Consider the following 16,350-nt stretch of genomic DNA (forward strand, 5'->3'; position numbering starts at 1 on the left):
AAACTTTGGGAGGCCGAGGTGGGTGGATCATTAGAAGTCAGGAGTTTGAGGCCAGCCTAGCCAACATGGTGAAACCTCGTCTCTACTAAAAATACAAAAATTAGCTGGGCATGGTGGCATGTGCCTGTAATCCCAGCTACTCAGGTGACTGAGGCATGAGAATCACTTGACCCTGGAGGCAGAGGTTGCAGTGAGCTGAGATCATGCCGCTGCACTCCAGCCTGGGCAACAGAACAAGACTCTGTCTCAAAAATACATAAATAAATATATATATATATAGAGAGAGAGAGAGAGAGAGATACATATATATACACACACACACACATACACATACACATATAAATATATATCCACATATATATATATCAAAGGAATAGAATAGAGTCCAAAAATACACCCATACATGTACAGCCAATTGATTTTTGACAAAGATGCCAAGGCAATTAGGGAAAAAATAATATTTTCAGAAAATGGTGCTGGAATGGTTAGATAGCCTTATGCAAAAACATTAACTTCAGCTAATACCTAACACCACTGAATCATAGGCCTGAAATGTAAGAGCTAACATCAGAAAACTTCTAAAAAAATAAAGAAAGAAAATCTTAGCATCCTTGGGATAACCCAAAGGACAACCCAAATGTCCATCAGCAGGTGAATGGATACACAAATGTGGTATGCCCATCCAATAGAATGCAATACAATAGAATATGATTCAGCAATGAAAATGAACAAACTAATGATACACTCATCAAAATGGATGAATCTCAAGATCATTATGCTGAATGAAAGAAGCCAGACAAAAAGAGTGCATACTGTATGTGTCCATTTATATAAAATTTTACAAAATGCAAACTAACTCCCAGTGACAAAGTAGACCAATGGTTGCATGGAGTGATGGGGGAGAAAAGGTAGGAAGGAGAGATTTCTTTATTTTAAGTTCCAGGGTACATGTGCAGGATGTGCAGGTTTGTTACATAGGTAAACATGTGCCATGGTGGTTTGCTGCACCTATCAACCCATCACCTAGGTATTAAGCCCTGCATGCATTAGCTATTTATCCTGACGCTCTCCCTCTCCTCGCCTCCCCAACAGGCCCCAGTGTGTGTTGTTCTCCTCCCTGCATCCATGTGTTCTCATTGTTCAGTTCCCACTTAGAAGTGAGAATGTGCAGTGTTTGATTTTCTGTTCTTGTGTTAGTTTGCTGAGGATAATGGCTTCTAGCTCCATCTGTGCCCCTGCTAATGCCATGATCTCATTCCTTTTTATGTTGCATAGTGTTCCATGGTGTATATGTACCACATTTTCTTTATCCAGTCTATCATTGATGGGCATTTGGGTTGATTCCATGTCTTTGCTATTGTGAATAGTGCTGCAATGAACATTCGCATGCATGTACCTTTATAACAGAATGATTTATATTTTGGGGGGTGTATACCCAGTAAAGGGACTGCTGGGTCAAATGGTATTTCTGGTTCTAGATCTTTGAGGAGTCGCCACACTGTCTTCCACAATGGTTGAACTAATGTACATTCCCACAAACAGTATAAAAGTGTTCCTATTTCTCCACAGCCTTGCCAGCATCTGTTTCTTGACTTTTTAATAATTGCCATTCTGACTGGTATGAGATGGTATCTCATTGTGGTTTTGATTTGCATTTCTCTAATGATCAGTGATATTGAGCCTTTTTTCCATGTTTTTTCGCCACATACATGTCTACTTTTGAGATGTGTCTGTTCATATCCTTTACCCACTTTTTAATGGGATTGTGTGTTTTTTCTTGCAAATTTCTTTAAGTTTCTTGTAGATTCTGGATGCTAGACCTTTGACGGATAGATTACAAAAATTTCCTCCCATTCTGTAGGGTTGTCTGTTCACTCCGATGATAGTTTCTTTCAGAAGCTCTTTAGTTTAATTAGATCCCATTTATCAATTTTTGCTTTTGTTGCAATTGCTTTTGATGTTGTAGTCATGAAATCTTTGCCCATGCCTATGTCCTGAATGGTATTGCCTAGATTTTCTTTTAGGGTTTTTATAGTTTGGAGTTTTACATTTAAGTGTTTAATCCATCTTGAGTTAATTTTTGTATAAGGTGTAGGGGTCCAGTTTCAGTTTTCTGCCTATGGCTAGCCAGTTTTACCAGCACCATTTATTAAATAGGAAATCCTTTCCCCATTGCTTGTTTTTATCAGGTTTGTTGAAGGTCAGATGGTTGTAGATGTGTGGTCTTATTTCTGAGCTCTCTATTCTGTGCCATTGGTCTATGTGTCTGTTTTTGCACCAGTACTATGTTGTTTTGGTTACTGTAGCTTTGTAGTATAGTTTGAAGTTGGGTAGTGTGATGCCTCCAACTTTGCTCTTTTTGCTTAGGATTGTCTTGGCTATAAGGGCTCTTTTTTGATTCCATATGAATTTTAAAGTAGTTTTTTTTCTAATTCTGTGAAGAACATCTATGGTAGTTTAATGGAAATAGCATTGAATCTATAAATTACTTGGGGCAGCATGACCATTTTCATGATATTGATTATTCCTATCCATGAGCATGGAATGTTTTTCCATTTGTGTCCTCTCTTATTTCCTTGAGCAGTGGTTTGTAGTTATGGAAGAAGAGATTTCAAAGGAGAATGAGGAGGCTTTTTCAGTTGATGGAAATGTGTCTTATTTTGATTGTGGTGATGCTTTCATGGATATACAAATATGTTGAACTTATTAAATAGTACTCTTTAAATATATGAAGTTTATTGTAAGTCAATTATACCACAATAAACCTGTTTTTGAAAATACAACAAACAGTTGTAGTACAGTGCATTCTAAATCCATAATGTATCAGTCAGGGCAATTTATACTAGTTGCTATAACAAGAAGCCCAATATCTCATTGATTTAATAAAACAATAGTTGCTTTGTTTCTTATGTCACAATTCCATGTGGGTTAGGCTGCCCCCGGGCAACTTGAAGCCAACCGATGATGCAAGGACCCTGGTTCTTCCATCTTGTGACCCTGCTGCCTTCAAAATGTGGCCTCTTCTCTTTTCAAGAAAAAGAAGAGATGGTAGAGATGATTATGACCAGATCTTTAATAAGGAGGTGCCCGCCATGTCTGCCTACATCCCTTAGGCTAAAACCCAGTTACATGGCAGAGAGGTTGGCAAATATAGTCCTCTCCATGCCAAGAAATAAGAGTGGTGTTTTCATTTATATATTTCACCAGCCCCTGCCAGAAGAAAAATCAATTGCTCTCCATCAAGGAGCTATGCACATAATAACATGTATTACAAAACAGAAACATGTTTCTGAGCCAAACTACCTATATTTGGATTCCTTCAGTTTTTTCCCACAGGGCATTTGCTTTATATCTCTTATATCTCTTACCTAAAGAGCCTATTTAAGGACTTCTCATGAAGGAATAGTTTCTGCACCAAAGGGGATTCCAAGTCTCCAACTCCTAGGAGAGAGAAAATTGGTTGTAGTTTTCAAATCGTTGTCACTGCCTCCCCAACTCTTTTCCACCTCTCTCCCTAAGGTTTCAAATCTTTCAAAGTCTAGCCTAAGCAAAGGTCTACAGCTAGAGATGCCCTATGCCATCTACATCTGCACCTGCTTGAGGGGAAACTGAGTCCAGTATAATGACACAGAGCCACCAAGAAAATTATAGCAGGATAAAGGGACTTCTTACCAGCCAGATAGCCTCAATTTGTGACCATTTGGATAGGCAGTGACAGTGACAAGATGTGAATTCTAGGGCTTTCACTCCCAGTTGTGTGACCTTGGGCAAGATAAATCCTGAAAGCCTCAGTTTCTTCATTGATCACAAATATGGGGGCAATTATAATACTATCAAAGTCACTTAAACAAAGAGTTACTGAGCACTCTGATGAAACAGTGAAAAATGTATCAAAAAGCGATAATCCTTGTGGAACTTGCAGTCTAGAGTTAGATGCAGAGAAGCAAAGACAGTTAATATTATGCATTAAAGTCTATGGTAGGAACAATATCCATCTTACCTCATAAAGTTACTGTGAGGATCAAATGAGGTCTAATAAGTACATTTAAGCTCTACACAAACTGTGAAGTGCCCTACAAACGCTCATTACTGCCATAAAGCAAACAGGCCCTGATGTCATCTGAGTGCCATTACCTCTCTGCCCCTACCCCAAATGCGTGAAATGCAGAGAATTCAGAGAATTACCCAAGTGTATAACACATTTGTACGAAAATGGAATTAAATGAGATAACACATGTGGAAGCATTCTGTAAAATCACATGCTACACACATATACTTTATTCAAATGGTTATTTCGATGTTTATTACCAAGGACATAGCCTATGTGGTTCAAAATGCCCTTTCCGTGATGGGATAGAAAAGGCTGCTGTTTTTCAGCCTTAAGTACATGATCCATGATGCAGATGATTATCAGCATGTTGACTGCAACGCAAAAATACATCTCCCGGAGCTCATCTCGGAAGGGCATGGGGGTACACCGGTAGGATTTTAGTGCCCCACAGAGCACATTTTCACACACACAAGAGAGAAAAGATATTTTGTACTTTGTTGCAACATTTATTCCCACCTCCCCTGCCCACCTTCCCCATTACAAACCCCATAAGGTCTTCTACGATATCCCTCTATCTTCATGCTGATATAACATATCACATCTTCATGGTTAACCAGGGGGCTTTCCCTGTAGTAAATTCTCTTGAGGCAGTGGGTCTCCCCCAGACCAAACCCAGCAGAGCTTCTAACCAGGTGGATACGGTCCTGGGACACCTGTTGACCTTTCCTGTGTCAGAACGTCACTGTCACCTGTAGGGGCCAACAGCTGGCTCTGCTCAGAGAGAGTTGATGTAAGTGTTGGGCTTCCAAGTCTAGAACATGAGTTGATTTTTCTAATATTTTGATTAGCGACTTGGATTTTTAGCGTCAGTCTCCTCAGGTGACTCCTGAGATCGAGACTAGGCTCATGGTTCTCACACTTTCATGGACTGGACTACCTGTTCCATGTAAACACAGACATGTAATTAGATAATCCATTCTCTGAGGAAGTGAATAAACACTTTTCTAAACCAAGTGATGTTATTTATGGTGAACTTCAAAATACCTAGGGATCAAATATTGTTGGTTTCTTCAGGTAGCCAAAAATAGGAAAATAAGAATGAACAGATTTAGGTCCAATTCTAGAATTCTGTTTCTCCTTGTGACTCCAAGGATTTTAATGGGAGGTCACTGTTTCACTCCCAAAGCTTAAGGCCTCACTCCAAGAGCTGGGTCTCCTTTAATGTTCTCTCTTCAATGTAGCATTGTTCACTCCTGCTCAGGCCAGAGCTCCATGCTCATGTCCTTTTTCTGTTTAAAGTCCCACCCTGGGCCAGATGCGGTGGCTCACTCCTGTAATCCCAACACTTTGGGAGACCGAGGTGGGCAGATTGCTTGAGCCCAGGAGCTTGAGACCAGCCTGGGCAACATGGCAAAACACTGTCTTTACAAAAAGTACAAAAATTACCCAGGCATGGTGGTTCTTGTCTGTAGTCCCAGCTACTCAGGAGGCTGAGATGGGAGGATCACTTGAGCCTGGGGAAGGTCGAAGCTGCAGTGAGCCAAGACGGTGCCACTGTACTCCAGCGTGGGCAACAGAGTGAGATCTTGTCTCACAAATTAAATAAATAAATACATAAAGTCTCATCCTGTCCCATTTAATGATGTCATTAGTATGTGATAGACCATGTTCTATGCACTCTGCACATATTAACTGAGTATTAAATTTTCATAAACTCCTAGGAAGAAAGTCCTATTATTACCTCCACTTCTAACATCAAAACTGAGGCATAAATAAGTAATTTGTCCAATATAATAAATGACAGAGTTAGGGCTGAAGCACATGGCACATGCTGTCAGCTTTTACTCACACTTCCAGGCAACACAGGAGAAACACTCTATAATAAAGGGGATGGATCTCTAGTCAGACAGGCCTGGGTTCAAATCCTGCCTCTGAGACTCACAAGCTTTACCATTGGGGAAAGTTACTTACCTTCTCTGAACCTGTTTTTATTCTATAAAATGGGCATGATAATAATACCTACTTTGTGAGGTGGATGTGACAATCAAACGTACATAAATCAAGTAAAGGATTCGTCTCCATTTCCAGGCAGATGACTTTTAAAAGATATTACATATATATTTTATTTTAGAAATTCCAAGATGCCACTGTACCTCTTTCCATCTAGAAAGGCCACAGTTCCCTTAAAGTCAAACCCAAATATCAACTGTTATCAGTTCTCTTGCTCAGACCAGATACCTAGAGCCGTCCTGGCTTCACCCCCATCCTCCATCTTCTGACCTCTATATCTTATCGGTAGACAAGACTCATTGATTCCTCTAATTTGACTGGAAACATCCAAATGTTTCCTCCCTCACCATTGTTAAAGCTTACCATGTGTCAGGTACTGTGGAAGTAGTTAAAAATACCTCCAGGGGTACCTGTATCTCCAATTTAGTGATGAGAAAGCTGAGCCTGTAAGAGGTTAAGTGGTTTGTTCACTGTTTCATAATGAATATGTACTAGAGCAAGGATTGGAATTCCCACTGTCTGATTCCACAGCCCATGATCTCATACAATCTCGGCAGTTCCTATGGTTACACTGGACAACATGCAGCTCTGAGACGAACTGAGACTAGATCTTGCAGGTCTTTAGTTCAAATATCCCAGGAAACAGCTCATTTTGATGGAGCCAAATCAGGCACCCACTCCTAGGCCAATCACTGTGACGCGGGAGGTGGGGCCTGTAAAAAGGTGGCAGCTCCATTTTGAACCAGACACTCTGAAGGGCAGGACTGTGGCCAGAAGGGGAAAAAGGGAGGGGCTCAAGACGATACAAGGCCACTATGCTTCCCTGCTCAAAAACCTGTCGTGACATTTTGACTACTTGTATATAGGGCCTTGCAGGCCACCGTGATCTGACCTCTACCTCCATTTACGCCTTTGTCTCTCATACCCCATCATACTTTCTTCTCTCAAACCACGGTAAACTCCGACACTTCCTCTACCCTGTACTTTTCTGTTATTGGTCTTTCATTCTCATAGCTTCCTTAGTTAAAAATCCTTCATTCTCCAAATAGGAATGCTTTTACACTGTTGGTGGGACTGTAAACTAGTTCAACCATTGTGGAAGACAGTGTGGCAATTCCTCAAGGATCTAGAACTAGAATTATCATTTGACCCAGCCATCCCATTACTGAGTATATACCCAAAGGATTATAAATCATTCTACTATAAAGACACATGCACACATATGTTTATTGCAGCACTCTTCACAATAGCAAAGACTTGGAACCAACCCAAATGTCCAGCAATGATAGACTGGATTAAGAAAATGTGGCACATATACACCATGGAATACTATGCAGCCATAAAAAAGGATGAGTTAATGTCCCTTGCAGGGATATGGATCAAGCTGGAAACCATCATTCTCAGTAAACTATCACAAGGACAGAAAACCAAACACTGCATGTTCTCACTCATAGGTGGGAATTGAACAATGAGATCACTTGGACACAGAGCGGGGAACATCACACACCGGGGCCTGTTAGTGGGTGGGGAGCTGGGGGAGGGATAGCATCAGGAGAAATACCTAATGTAAATGATGAGTTGGGTGCAGCACACCAACATGACACATGTATACCTATGTAACAAACCTGCACGTTGTGCGCGTGTATTCCAGAACTTAAAAGTATTAAAAAAAAAAAAAATCCTTCATTCCCCAGCTCTGCGTATTTGTCATTTAACCAACCACCCTTCAGGACTCAGACCAGATGCTCCCTTGATTGGGAAGTGGGTCTTCCCAGCAGAAAGTAACACCCCACTCTGTGCTGTGCTGGACCCCATAGACCTTCAGAGATGTCTGAGTCGGAGCTCCCCTGAGGGCGTTGTGCCTTTTATGTCCATATGGCCAGTCATCGTCTGTGGGCTTCCTCAGAAAGGGGAGACATGATCTTGGTGCGGTGATTGTCTTCTGCAGAGAACAATCCGAGAGAGGGCTGACTGCTAGTAGAACTTCTAATAGTAGAGTGTGGAATAATGAGGTGAGGAGGGTGAGTAAGTCACCCATTCTGAAGGAGGAGACTGTAGCAGCACTTCACAGTCTCCATCACACTCTAGAATCACAAGGAGCTCTGAAGGAAGCTCTAGATTTCTCCAGAGGCTGAACTTGGGGAGGGGGCGAATTGTAAAATTCCATGAGAAAAAGGGATACAAGAAAGTCAAGGAGCAGGTTAGAAAGTATAAGGGCTGGTCCTGGAAAGTATTTGATTAAGGTTCTTGTGGAAAAGAAGTTTCTTGAATTGGCCAGGCACAGTGGCTCACGCCTGTAATCCCAGCACTTTGGGAGGCAGAGGCAGGTGGATCACCAGGTCAGGAGTTCGATACCAGCCTGACCAATGTTATGAAACCCTGTCTCTACTAAAAATACAAAAATTAGCCGGGTGTGGCGGTACACACCTGTAATCCCAGCTACTCAGGAGGCTGAGGCAGGAGAACCACTTGAACCCAGGAGGCAGAGGTTGTGGGGAGCCGAGATCGTGCCACTGCATTCCAGCCTGGGCCAAGGACAAGACTCTCTCTCTCTCAAAAACAAGAAGTTTCTTGAATTGACAGGGTGTCATTCTTTTCTAGCATTTTTTCAACAGATGTTCATGGAGTCTTACTATGAATAATATTCAGGAATGTTCTAGTTGCTGAGGATATAACAGTGAGGGAGACAAAAGCTACCAAGCAATTAAGCATACATACTAGAATGTCAGGGAGCAATAGTTGCTACAGAGGAAAAGGAGGATAGGGTCACGCAGAAAAAGGGATAGGGTTTTACTCTAGTACAATGGGAAGATGTCGGAAGGTGTTGAGCAGAGAAGAGGCACAATAGTGATTTATGTTTTCAAGGTTCTCATTGGCTGCTCAGTGGAGAACAGACAGTAGGAGAGTAAGAGTGAATGCAGGGAGACGGCTGGTAGACTATTCCTGTGGTCTAGGTGAGAAATGGTGATGGGCTAGATGGGGGTAGCAATGGGGCTTGTGAGAAGTGGTTTAATTTAGTATATGCTTTGAAGGTAGAGCTGACTGAGGTGAGAGAAGATTAAAGGATTCATAGATGACTTCAAGTTTTTGACTTAAGCAAAGGAAGGATGGAGTTGCCATATACTGAGATGAGGAAGACTGTGGGATGAACAGTTGTTTTTTTTGCAGGGAAATTCAGTCTCGAACATGTTGAGTTGGAGATGCCTACTAGATATTCAAGAGGAGATGCTGAGTAGGCAGACACACAGGTCTGCAGTTCAGAGAAGGAGCGGGGTGGAGAGGCTTATTTAAAGCCATGAAGTGGATAAAACGATGTAGATAAAGAAGAGAAGACATCCCAGGAGAGGGCCCTGGGGTGAAATACTATTCAGAGGCTGGGAAGAGGAGGGGGACAGCCAGGAGAAAGTGAGGACACAGCAGGAGAAGCAGGAAGGGGCTGGAGAGTGTGGTGTCCCAGAAGCTAAGTGAGAAGAGTGTTTCAAGAAAGAGGGAGTGTTCAGCTGTATCAAATGCTGCTGCGATGTCAACGTGCAGACTGGAAACTGACCACTGAGCTTGGCATTGTGAGGACTGCAGGTGACGGTGACTGTGGGGATTGTTTCAGTGGGGTGGTGGGGATGAAAAGACTGAATGAAGTAGTTCAGGAGAAAATGGAGAGAAGGAAGTAGACCCAGTGTGTAGAGAGATGTTATAAAGGGCAAGTTTTGCTATAAAGGGAAGCAGGGGAATAGAAAGGGGTTTTTACTTACCACCAAATCACGAGTATTTTCTTGGGTCTCTAAGAATTCCTTGTATATCATAGCCTATACTGTTTGTGGTGACACTAAAGTATAAAAGTAATGCATGCATAATTTATACTACTGTATATAATGTGAATCATTATATTCATGTAGTCAGACCTTATATGTTCAGAGCATACCTGAGAAGCCAAAAGGAAATCATCTCCAGCAGTCAAAACAATTCTGGTGTACTCCTAGCTAGATTACATACTTCACCGTCTAGAGGACTCTCCAAGATCTTCTCATTTTTATGTTTAATAAAGTCATATTTAGTTTCACAAAGTTCTTAAAAGCTTCATAGCCTAAGTCTTCGAGAAAACAGAAGATGGCAATTAGAAGGTTAGGATGGAGAAAGGGTAAAGGATGCAGTTGGGTTTGTGGAATAGCTATAGAAACTCTAAAGGCACAGCTGTATGTGGCCACCCATGGAGAGGCACACAGCACAAGCTGTTGAGCTCAGTTGCACAGGTTGGTCACTGCACAGGGCTCCCTGCACAGAGCTGTGGCCATCCAGGTGGAGGGGCACCTTTTAGTCACATGAAGGTGTCATGTCATCCACTCATCAGGTTCATGTTCTCAAGGCTGTGTGTGCCCCAAGGCTCTCCCTAATTCATCCTCCCAGACGGCGTGCCTTTTTCTAATTTGCATAAAAGAGTAGAGGCTAGCAACGGCTCTGGTCTAGCTCCTAGACACATTGTATTCAGAATAGTGACCTTAAATCAAAAAAATGCTACACTTTCTTCACTTTTTAGACCGGAGAGATGCAGAGCTCATTTATCTTCAGTGTTTGAAGGACAAGCTTTGGGTATCTAGAACATTAAGTAAGTTGAAATATCATATGGACACCAGATAAATGGTTTTATTAGCTCTAACTAGTTCATTCTAGTATCTCATAAATAAGTAATTCTTTTTGGTCAAAATAATACTGGAAACAAGGAAGGAATAATCCTTTTAGGTTTTACCTACTTGGGGAAGAATCTGGCTTTACTAATTAAGTATCAAGAGAGAATACAGAATCATATATGTGCCAGAACTGGTAACACTGTATCTTGTAGAAACAGTCTGGGATTATTGGTGAGTCTGCATTGTTAAATGTATTATTTTCCACATCTACAAGCCCTCAAAATGACAGTTCCCCAAGTGATCTTCTGTCAGGCCAAGAAAAGGATCTTGGTAACACCGTGGCTTTGTTACAGGAAAGGGGTCCCAATCCAGACCCCAAGAAAGGATTCTTGGATTTCTCACAAGAAAGAATTCAGGGTGAGTCCACAGTGCAAAGTGAAAACAAGTTTATTAAGAAAGTAAAGGAATAAAAGAATGGCTACTCCATAGACAGCCATTCTATGCCCATTTGTATGGTTATTTCTTGATGATATGCTAAACTAGGGGTGGATTATTCATGCTTCTCCTTTTTGGACCACATTGGGTAACTTCCTGATATTGCCATGGTATTTGTAAACTGTCATGGGGCTGGTGGGAGCGTAGAGTGAGGACTACCAAAGTCACTCTCGTTGCCATTTTGGTTTTGGTGGCTCCTTTACTGCAAGCTGTTTTACCAGCAAGGTCTTTGTGACCTGTGTTTTGTGCTGCCCTCCTATCTCATCCTGTGACTTAGAATGCCTTCACTGTCTGGGAATGCAGCCCAGTAGGTTTCAGCCTCATTTTACCCGGCTCCTATTGAAGATGGAGTTGCTTTGGTTCAAATGCCTCTGACAGCTTTGTTTGACGTAATCTTCCTCCAAGAACACAGTGCTGATGCATTTCTGAATTACAGAAACCACAGGGAAAAGTCCTTGCAGAAACTCATGCAACCCATTTACATTTTACTAACAAAACAGAGTTTAGGAGAAAGAAAAAAAATGAAAACCTACCTTGTGCATCTGAATGATAAGGCATGAGTTAGGGATTTTGAAAAGCTGTAGGTTAGGTTGTGCACTTCCCACTCCCCTAAACTTCAAAGCTTTAGACAATTTAGATAAAATGTCCCCTCCCACCTTTCCACCGTCCTTTCCCTTCTCCCGCCTTCCGTCCTTTCTTTCCTCTTTCCCTCCTTCCCTCCCTTCCTTCCTTTTCTCATCCAATTATCTGAATAATGTCTCCCTCTCTATTTAGTAGAGTTTCCAGATATGACAGCTCATTGCTATTTTTCCCCCTTAACTTATCTAGAAAAGGGGAAAGAGGCCACTTGCACTGTGATCACATGCTTTGTTGCCCATAAAAAAAAAAAAAAATTTAAACTGGCCCCCTCAAGAAAGAATCCATGCAATGCAAGAAGGAAAAACAATGAATTCAGAGAAGCTTGTTCCCATCCACTTGGAACACGGTCTCTTTTTGGCAATCTATTTGATTAGCTGGGGGAAAGCACTCTTATTTACATAACCTCCTGATCCCTTGTGTTTCAGGATGGCACCATTCCAGGGATGTGGTTTCCATATGAATGGAGACTAAAGTCTCCCAGGTGCCCATCATACACCTAATAGAGATAGCTTCTCTAGACTGTCCAGGAATTTCTGGTTGTTTTCATCTCTTACAGTCTTGCAGAATGATCTAATATTTGCAAATGCTTATGCCCCCTTTAACAATTCAATGACCAAATAAGAAATTAATTTAGAAAATAATCGTCTGAAAAACTTGTATGCCTACTGCATATAAACTCTCCTACTGGGTGCTGCAGGGATTAGGGAGATAGACCTGCATTTGAGAAACAGACAGGTGAGAAGAAGCACCTAAACATTAATCTTCTTCCTAGCTGGGTGGTGGTTCATACTTATAATCCCAGGGTTTTGGGAGGCCAAGGCAGGAGGGTTGCTTGAGACCAGGAGTTTGAGACCAGCCTGGGTAACATGGTGAGACCTCTGTCTCTGCAACAAGTAAACAAAACCTAACCAGGTGTGGTGGTGCACACCTATAGTCTTAGCTACGCTAGAGGCTGAGGCAGGAGGATTGCTGGAGCCCAGGAGTCTGAGGCTGCAGTGAGCTATGACTTCAGGCCAGGCAACAGAGGAAGAACCTCTCTCTAAAGAAAAAGGAGAGAGAGAGAGAGAGAGAGAGAGAGAGGAAGGGAAAGAAAAGAAGAAAGAAAATAAAGAAATTCTCTTCCTGTTAGACTGAGCACACCAGGAACACAGGCAATGCTTTTTTTCTATAGGCTCTACATCACCTAAATATAGTGTTGAGGACATAAACTAGTGATCAATAAATGGTTCTTGCAGTGAATTTCCATAATTAAAACCCACAGTAATCACCAGCCAAATTTTGCAGGAAACAAGTACTCCTTTCTCTCATTGTCCAGGAGCAGAGCAGGGTGGGGTGGCATATAAGGGCCACATAACATTCCGTGGTAGGAAATGATGTCAGATAAGACGTTGTAAATATTTCATGTGGTTCAAATGAAAAGCACATTTAAGGAGACAGAGATGGTAAGTGAGACATTGCTTATTGAAGAAGAGAATCTTTCACATCTGAAAAAACTCAAGAAGTGGGTTAGAAGGTTTGAGTACTCATGGCAAAATAGTTTTTGTGCTGATTTTACACTCTTACTGGTTTCTACTTAAAAAATGGAGCTTATCAACCACACAGGTGTCTACTCACTTATGGTTCTCAGAGCTGGGATCGAACCACAGAGAAAGAAATAAAAGGCCTCCTGAGGCAATCACTAGCTCCTCTGCATCTAGAATCTGGCTCCAAAATGTTGCCTACATTTACTTACTATCTCTATACTTGTGTCTCCTCTGAAGAACAATGCAAGCTTCCAGCTGGGTTAAACCCAATTTAACACAGCACTGTCCTTTAGATAGTTTTAAAAATGTAAAGAGAAATGACCACTGTTCTCACACTGTAATTTCAAAATGGCAATTTCCCTATTATATAGTTGTTAAAAGTGAACATTTTTTAAAAAGGTAAAAGGAAAAAAAAAACCCACTCAGCTGCTCAGTGAGGCAGAGTTAAAATATTCTGCAGAAACAGCACTTATGAAACAGGCAGAACCCCTGGGGCTACCAATTTATGAACACACAACTGGCAGTAGAAGACAGGTGTATTGTCGTAGACTCATCACCCAGAAAAGCATTATTATTTACTTTTAACAATAAACATTTTATGATGGCACTCCGTTTTAGTGATAAATGACTGGGGGGAATCAAAAATGTGTATAGCAGAATCAAATACAGGCACTCCCCGGGGGTTTCACTGGCTTTCTCTCACAGCTGCTGGGTACATTATTTCTTTTCCACTTACATTTTACAGCATGGAGTTGGGGCAGGGGGTGGCTCTTGGTTTTCTGGTTGTACCTGTCAGATTTGTTAATCAAATGAATCCAGTCCTACAAACGATGAGCCTGTGACAGCTGGCCTTTGGGGATGGATTCTGCCCTGGGCAGCAAAGTGTCCCTTATTTGGGTATTTTTTCCAGGTTGAAAACTTGGCACTTAAAATTTAGCATCTTACCACTGTGAAATAACAGGCATTCCGAAAGAAGCTTCGGCATCTGATGCCTTTCCGGGAACACTTGGGCCACTCTTGTTAACCTTTACCGGTAGTTTTAAATACTACAATGCAGGTACAAGCAGAAAAGCCAAGGATGTGGGCTATGCAAAGCCTCTCTGTGACTCCACCTACTGTCATGGGAACGTACTTATGGATGTGGCATGTGAGTGCGTGTGTATGTGTGAGTGGGTTTGTGAAAGTGTGTAGATTCGTGCGAATACTTGTGTGGGTGTTTGTGTTTGTGTGTGTTTGTATTTTTCGGTGAATTTGTGTATTTGTGAATGTACATATGTGTGTTCATCTGTGTGTGTATGATTGCTTGTGAGTCTATGTATGATTGTGAACGTGTGAGTAGATGTGTGCTGTTTGTGTGAATGTGTGTAAATGTGTATATGAGTATATGCTTGCATGTGAGTTTGAGTGAATGTGTGGGTTGTGTGTGAATGTGTGTGTGAGTGAGCATATCAGTGCGTGCATGTGTGTAGCTCCTTAAGTGTGTATCTGAATGTGGGTATGTATTTTTGTGTGCGGGAACGCACATTGTGGCTGTATTTGTCTATATGTATTTGTGTGTTGTGACTGTGTGTTGAGTGTGAGCGTTGTGAGAATGTGTATTTGTGTGTCATGAGTGTGTGCGAGTGTTTTTGTGCATATGTGCGCGCATTGTGTTTGTATGCATTTGTGAGTGTATTTTTGTGCGTCTGAGTGCGTGCGTTGTGGATCTGGGTGAATGTACTGGTCTGCGTGTGTGTGTGGGTGTGCGTGTGTGTGTGTGCGCGCGTTGTGGGCGAGTGTGCGAGCGCGTGTGAGCGGGTGTGTGGTGCGGCCGGGCGCCTCCAACTCCCCGATCCGCCCCATCCCGGTGGGCGCCAGAGCAGAGGCAGCGGACCCGGCCGGGGCGGGCTAGGGAGGGACGCTCGCCGGGGCAAGCGGGCTGCGCCACCGCCGGCGCCGCGCCGACTTTGCCCTTTAAATCTGTCTCCAAGCCGATTACAGCTGAGCTCCCACGTGACGTTTTACCTTCTGTCTCCCGGAGCGCGTTGCCCGAGGACAGTCCTTCCCCGGCTGCCGCCCCAGCCCGCCGCGGGGGCTCGGCTCCCGCAACTTTGGGCGAAGCGGCTGCCGGCTCGGGAGCCCTAGCTGGGCCGCGCTCCACGCGGGCGTCGGGGACTCGGGGGCCTCCGGGGACTCGGCCGGGAGGGTGGCGGTCAGGGCGGAGAGCGTGCTCGGCCCCAGCCCGCGCCCCTGGCACCGCGCGCCGCCGCCTCCCGAAAGCGGGCGGGGTGCCCTGCGCGCGGCGTGGGGAAAGGGGGCGCCCTTCGCCGGCCGGGACCTGAGCGGGCGCGCCCTCGAGGGAGCCGGCCGGACCATGGCCGCGAGGCAGGGGTGAGACGGGCAGCCGCCCGCGCGCCCCCAGCACCCACACCATGCAGAAGAGCGTGCGCTACAACGAGGGGCACGCCCTGTACCTGGCTTTCCTGGCGCGCAAGGAGGGCACCAAGCGCGGCTTCCTGAGTAAGAAGACGGCCGAGGCGAGCCGCTGGCACGAGAAGTGGTTCGCCCTCTACCAGAATGTGCTCTTCTACTTCGAGGGCGAGCAGAGCTGCCGCCCGGCGGGCATGTACCTCCTGGAGGGCTGCAGCTGCGAACGAACGCCCGCGCCACCCAGGGCCGGCGCCGGGCCAGGAGGCGTCCGGGACGCGCTGGACAAGCAGGTACCGCGCGCCCTCTCTCCGCGGTCTCCCAGCTTTGGTCGCTGCACTCCCTTGCCGTCCTAACCCGGGGATCGGGGGTCGGGGGCCGTGAAAGAGTGCGGGGACCATGCTCCGAAATCCCCCCGCGGCACCAGTGGCGGGACATCTCCACGCGCCTCCCCATCTTCATCCAGGGATTCTCCCATCACCATAACCCTCCACCCCACTGCGAAGTGATCAATCAGAATAGTGGCCCAACTTGCTTTCAGGACCCTGGTAGAGGTCGTCGAGTCGTTTCAGCTTCTCTGCCAGCCACCCATTGCTTCTCTAGA

At 44.0% G+C, this 16,350-nt stretch overlaps 1 protein-coding gene and 1 long non-coding RNA gene across 9 annotated transcripts in view; one reads left to right on the top strand and one right to left on the bottom strand.

Moving 5' to 3' along the window:
- Nucleotides 1-2,714: 2,714 nt before the first annotated feature.
- On the bottom strand, nucleotides 2,715-16,008 carry LOC102138020 (uncharacterized). The gene is made up of 3 exons (XR_010587427.2): nucleotides 15,794-16,008; nucleotides 3,369-3,441; nucleotides 2,715-3,025 (listed from the first exon to the last, which is right to left on the bottom strand). It is a non-coding gene; the product is annotated as an uncharacterized lncRNA (long non-coding RNA).
- Nucleotides 15,377-16,350, top strand: part of RASGRF2 (Ras protein specific guanine nucleotide releasing factor 2) — a 265,274-nt gene continuing 264,300 nt past the window's right edge. For 7 of the 8 annotated variants that reach the window (XM_005557290.5, XM_065546425.2, XM_073993715.1 and 4 more), the window contains exon 1: nucleotides 15,595-16,039. In XM_005557290.5, coding sequence (XP_005557347.2) covers nucleotides 15,752-16,039 — 288 coding nt within the window. In that variant the 5' untranslated portion in view covers nucleotides 15,595-15,751. Of the gene's footprint in view, nucleotides 16,040-16,350 lie in introns of all 8 variants that reach the window. The other variant, XM_005557287.4, reaches the window with a different exon arrangement.

This window comes from Macaca fascicularis, chromosome 6, assembly GCF_037993035.2.
Source record: "Macaca fascicularis isolate 582-1 chromosome 6, T2T-MFA8v1.1".
NCBI lineage: Eukaryota > Metazoa > Chordata > Mammalia > Primates > Cercopithecidae > Macaca > Macaca fascicularis.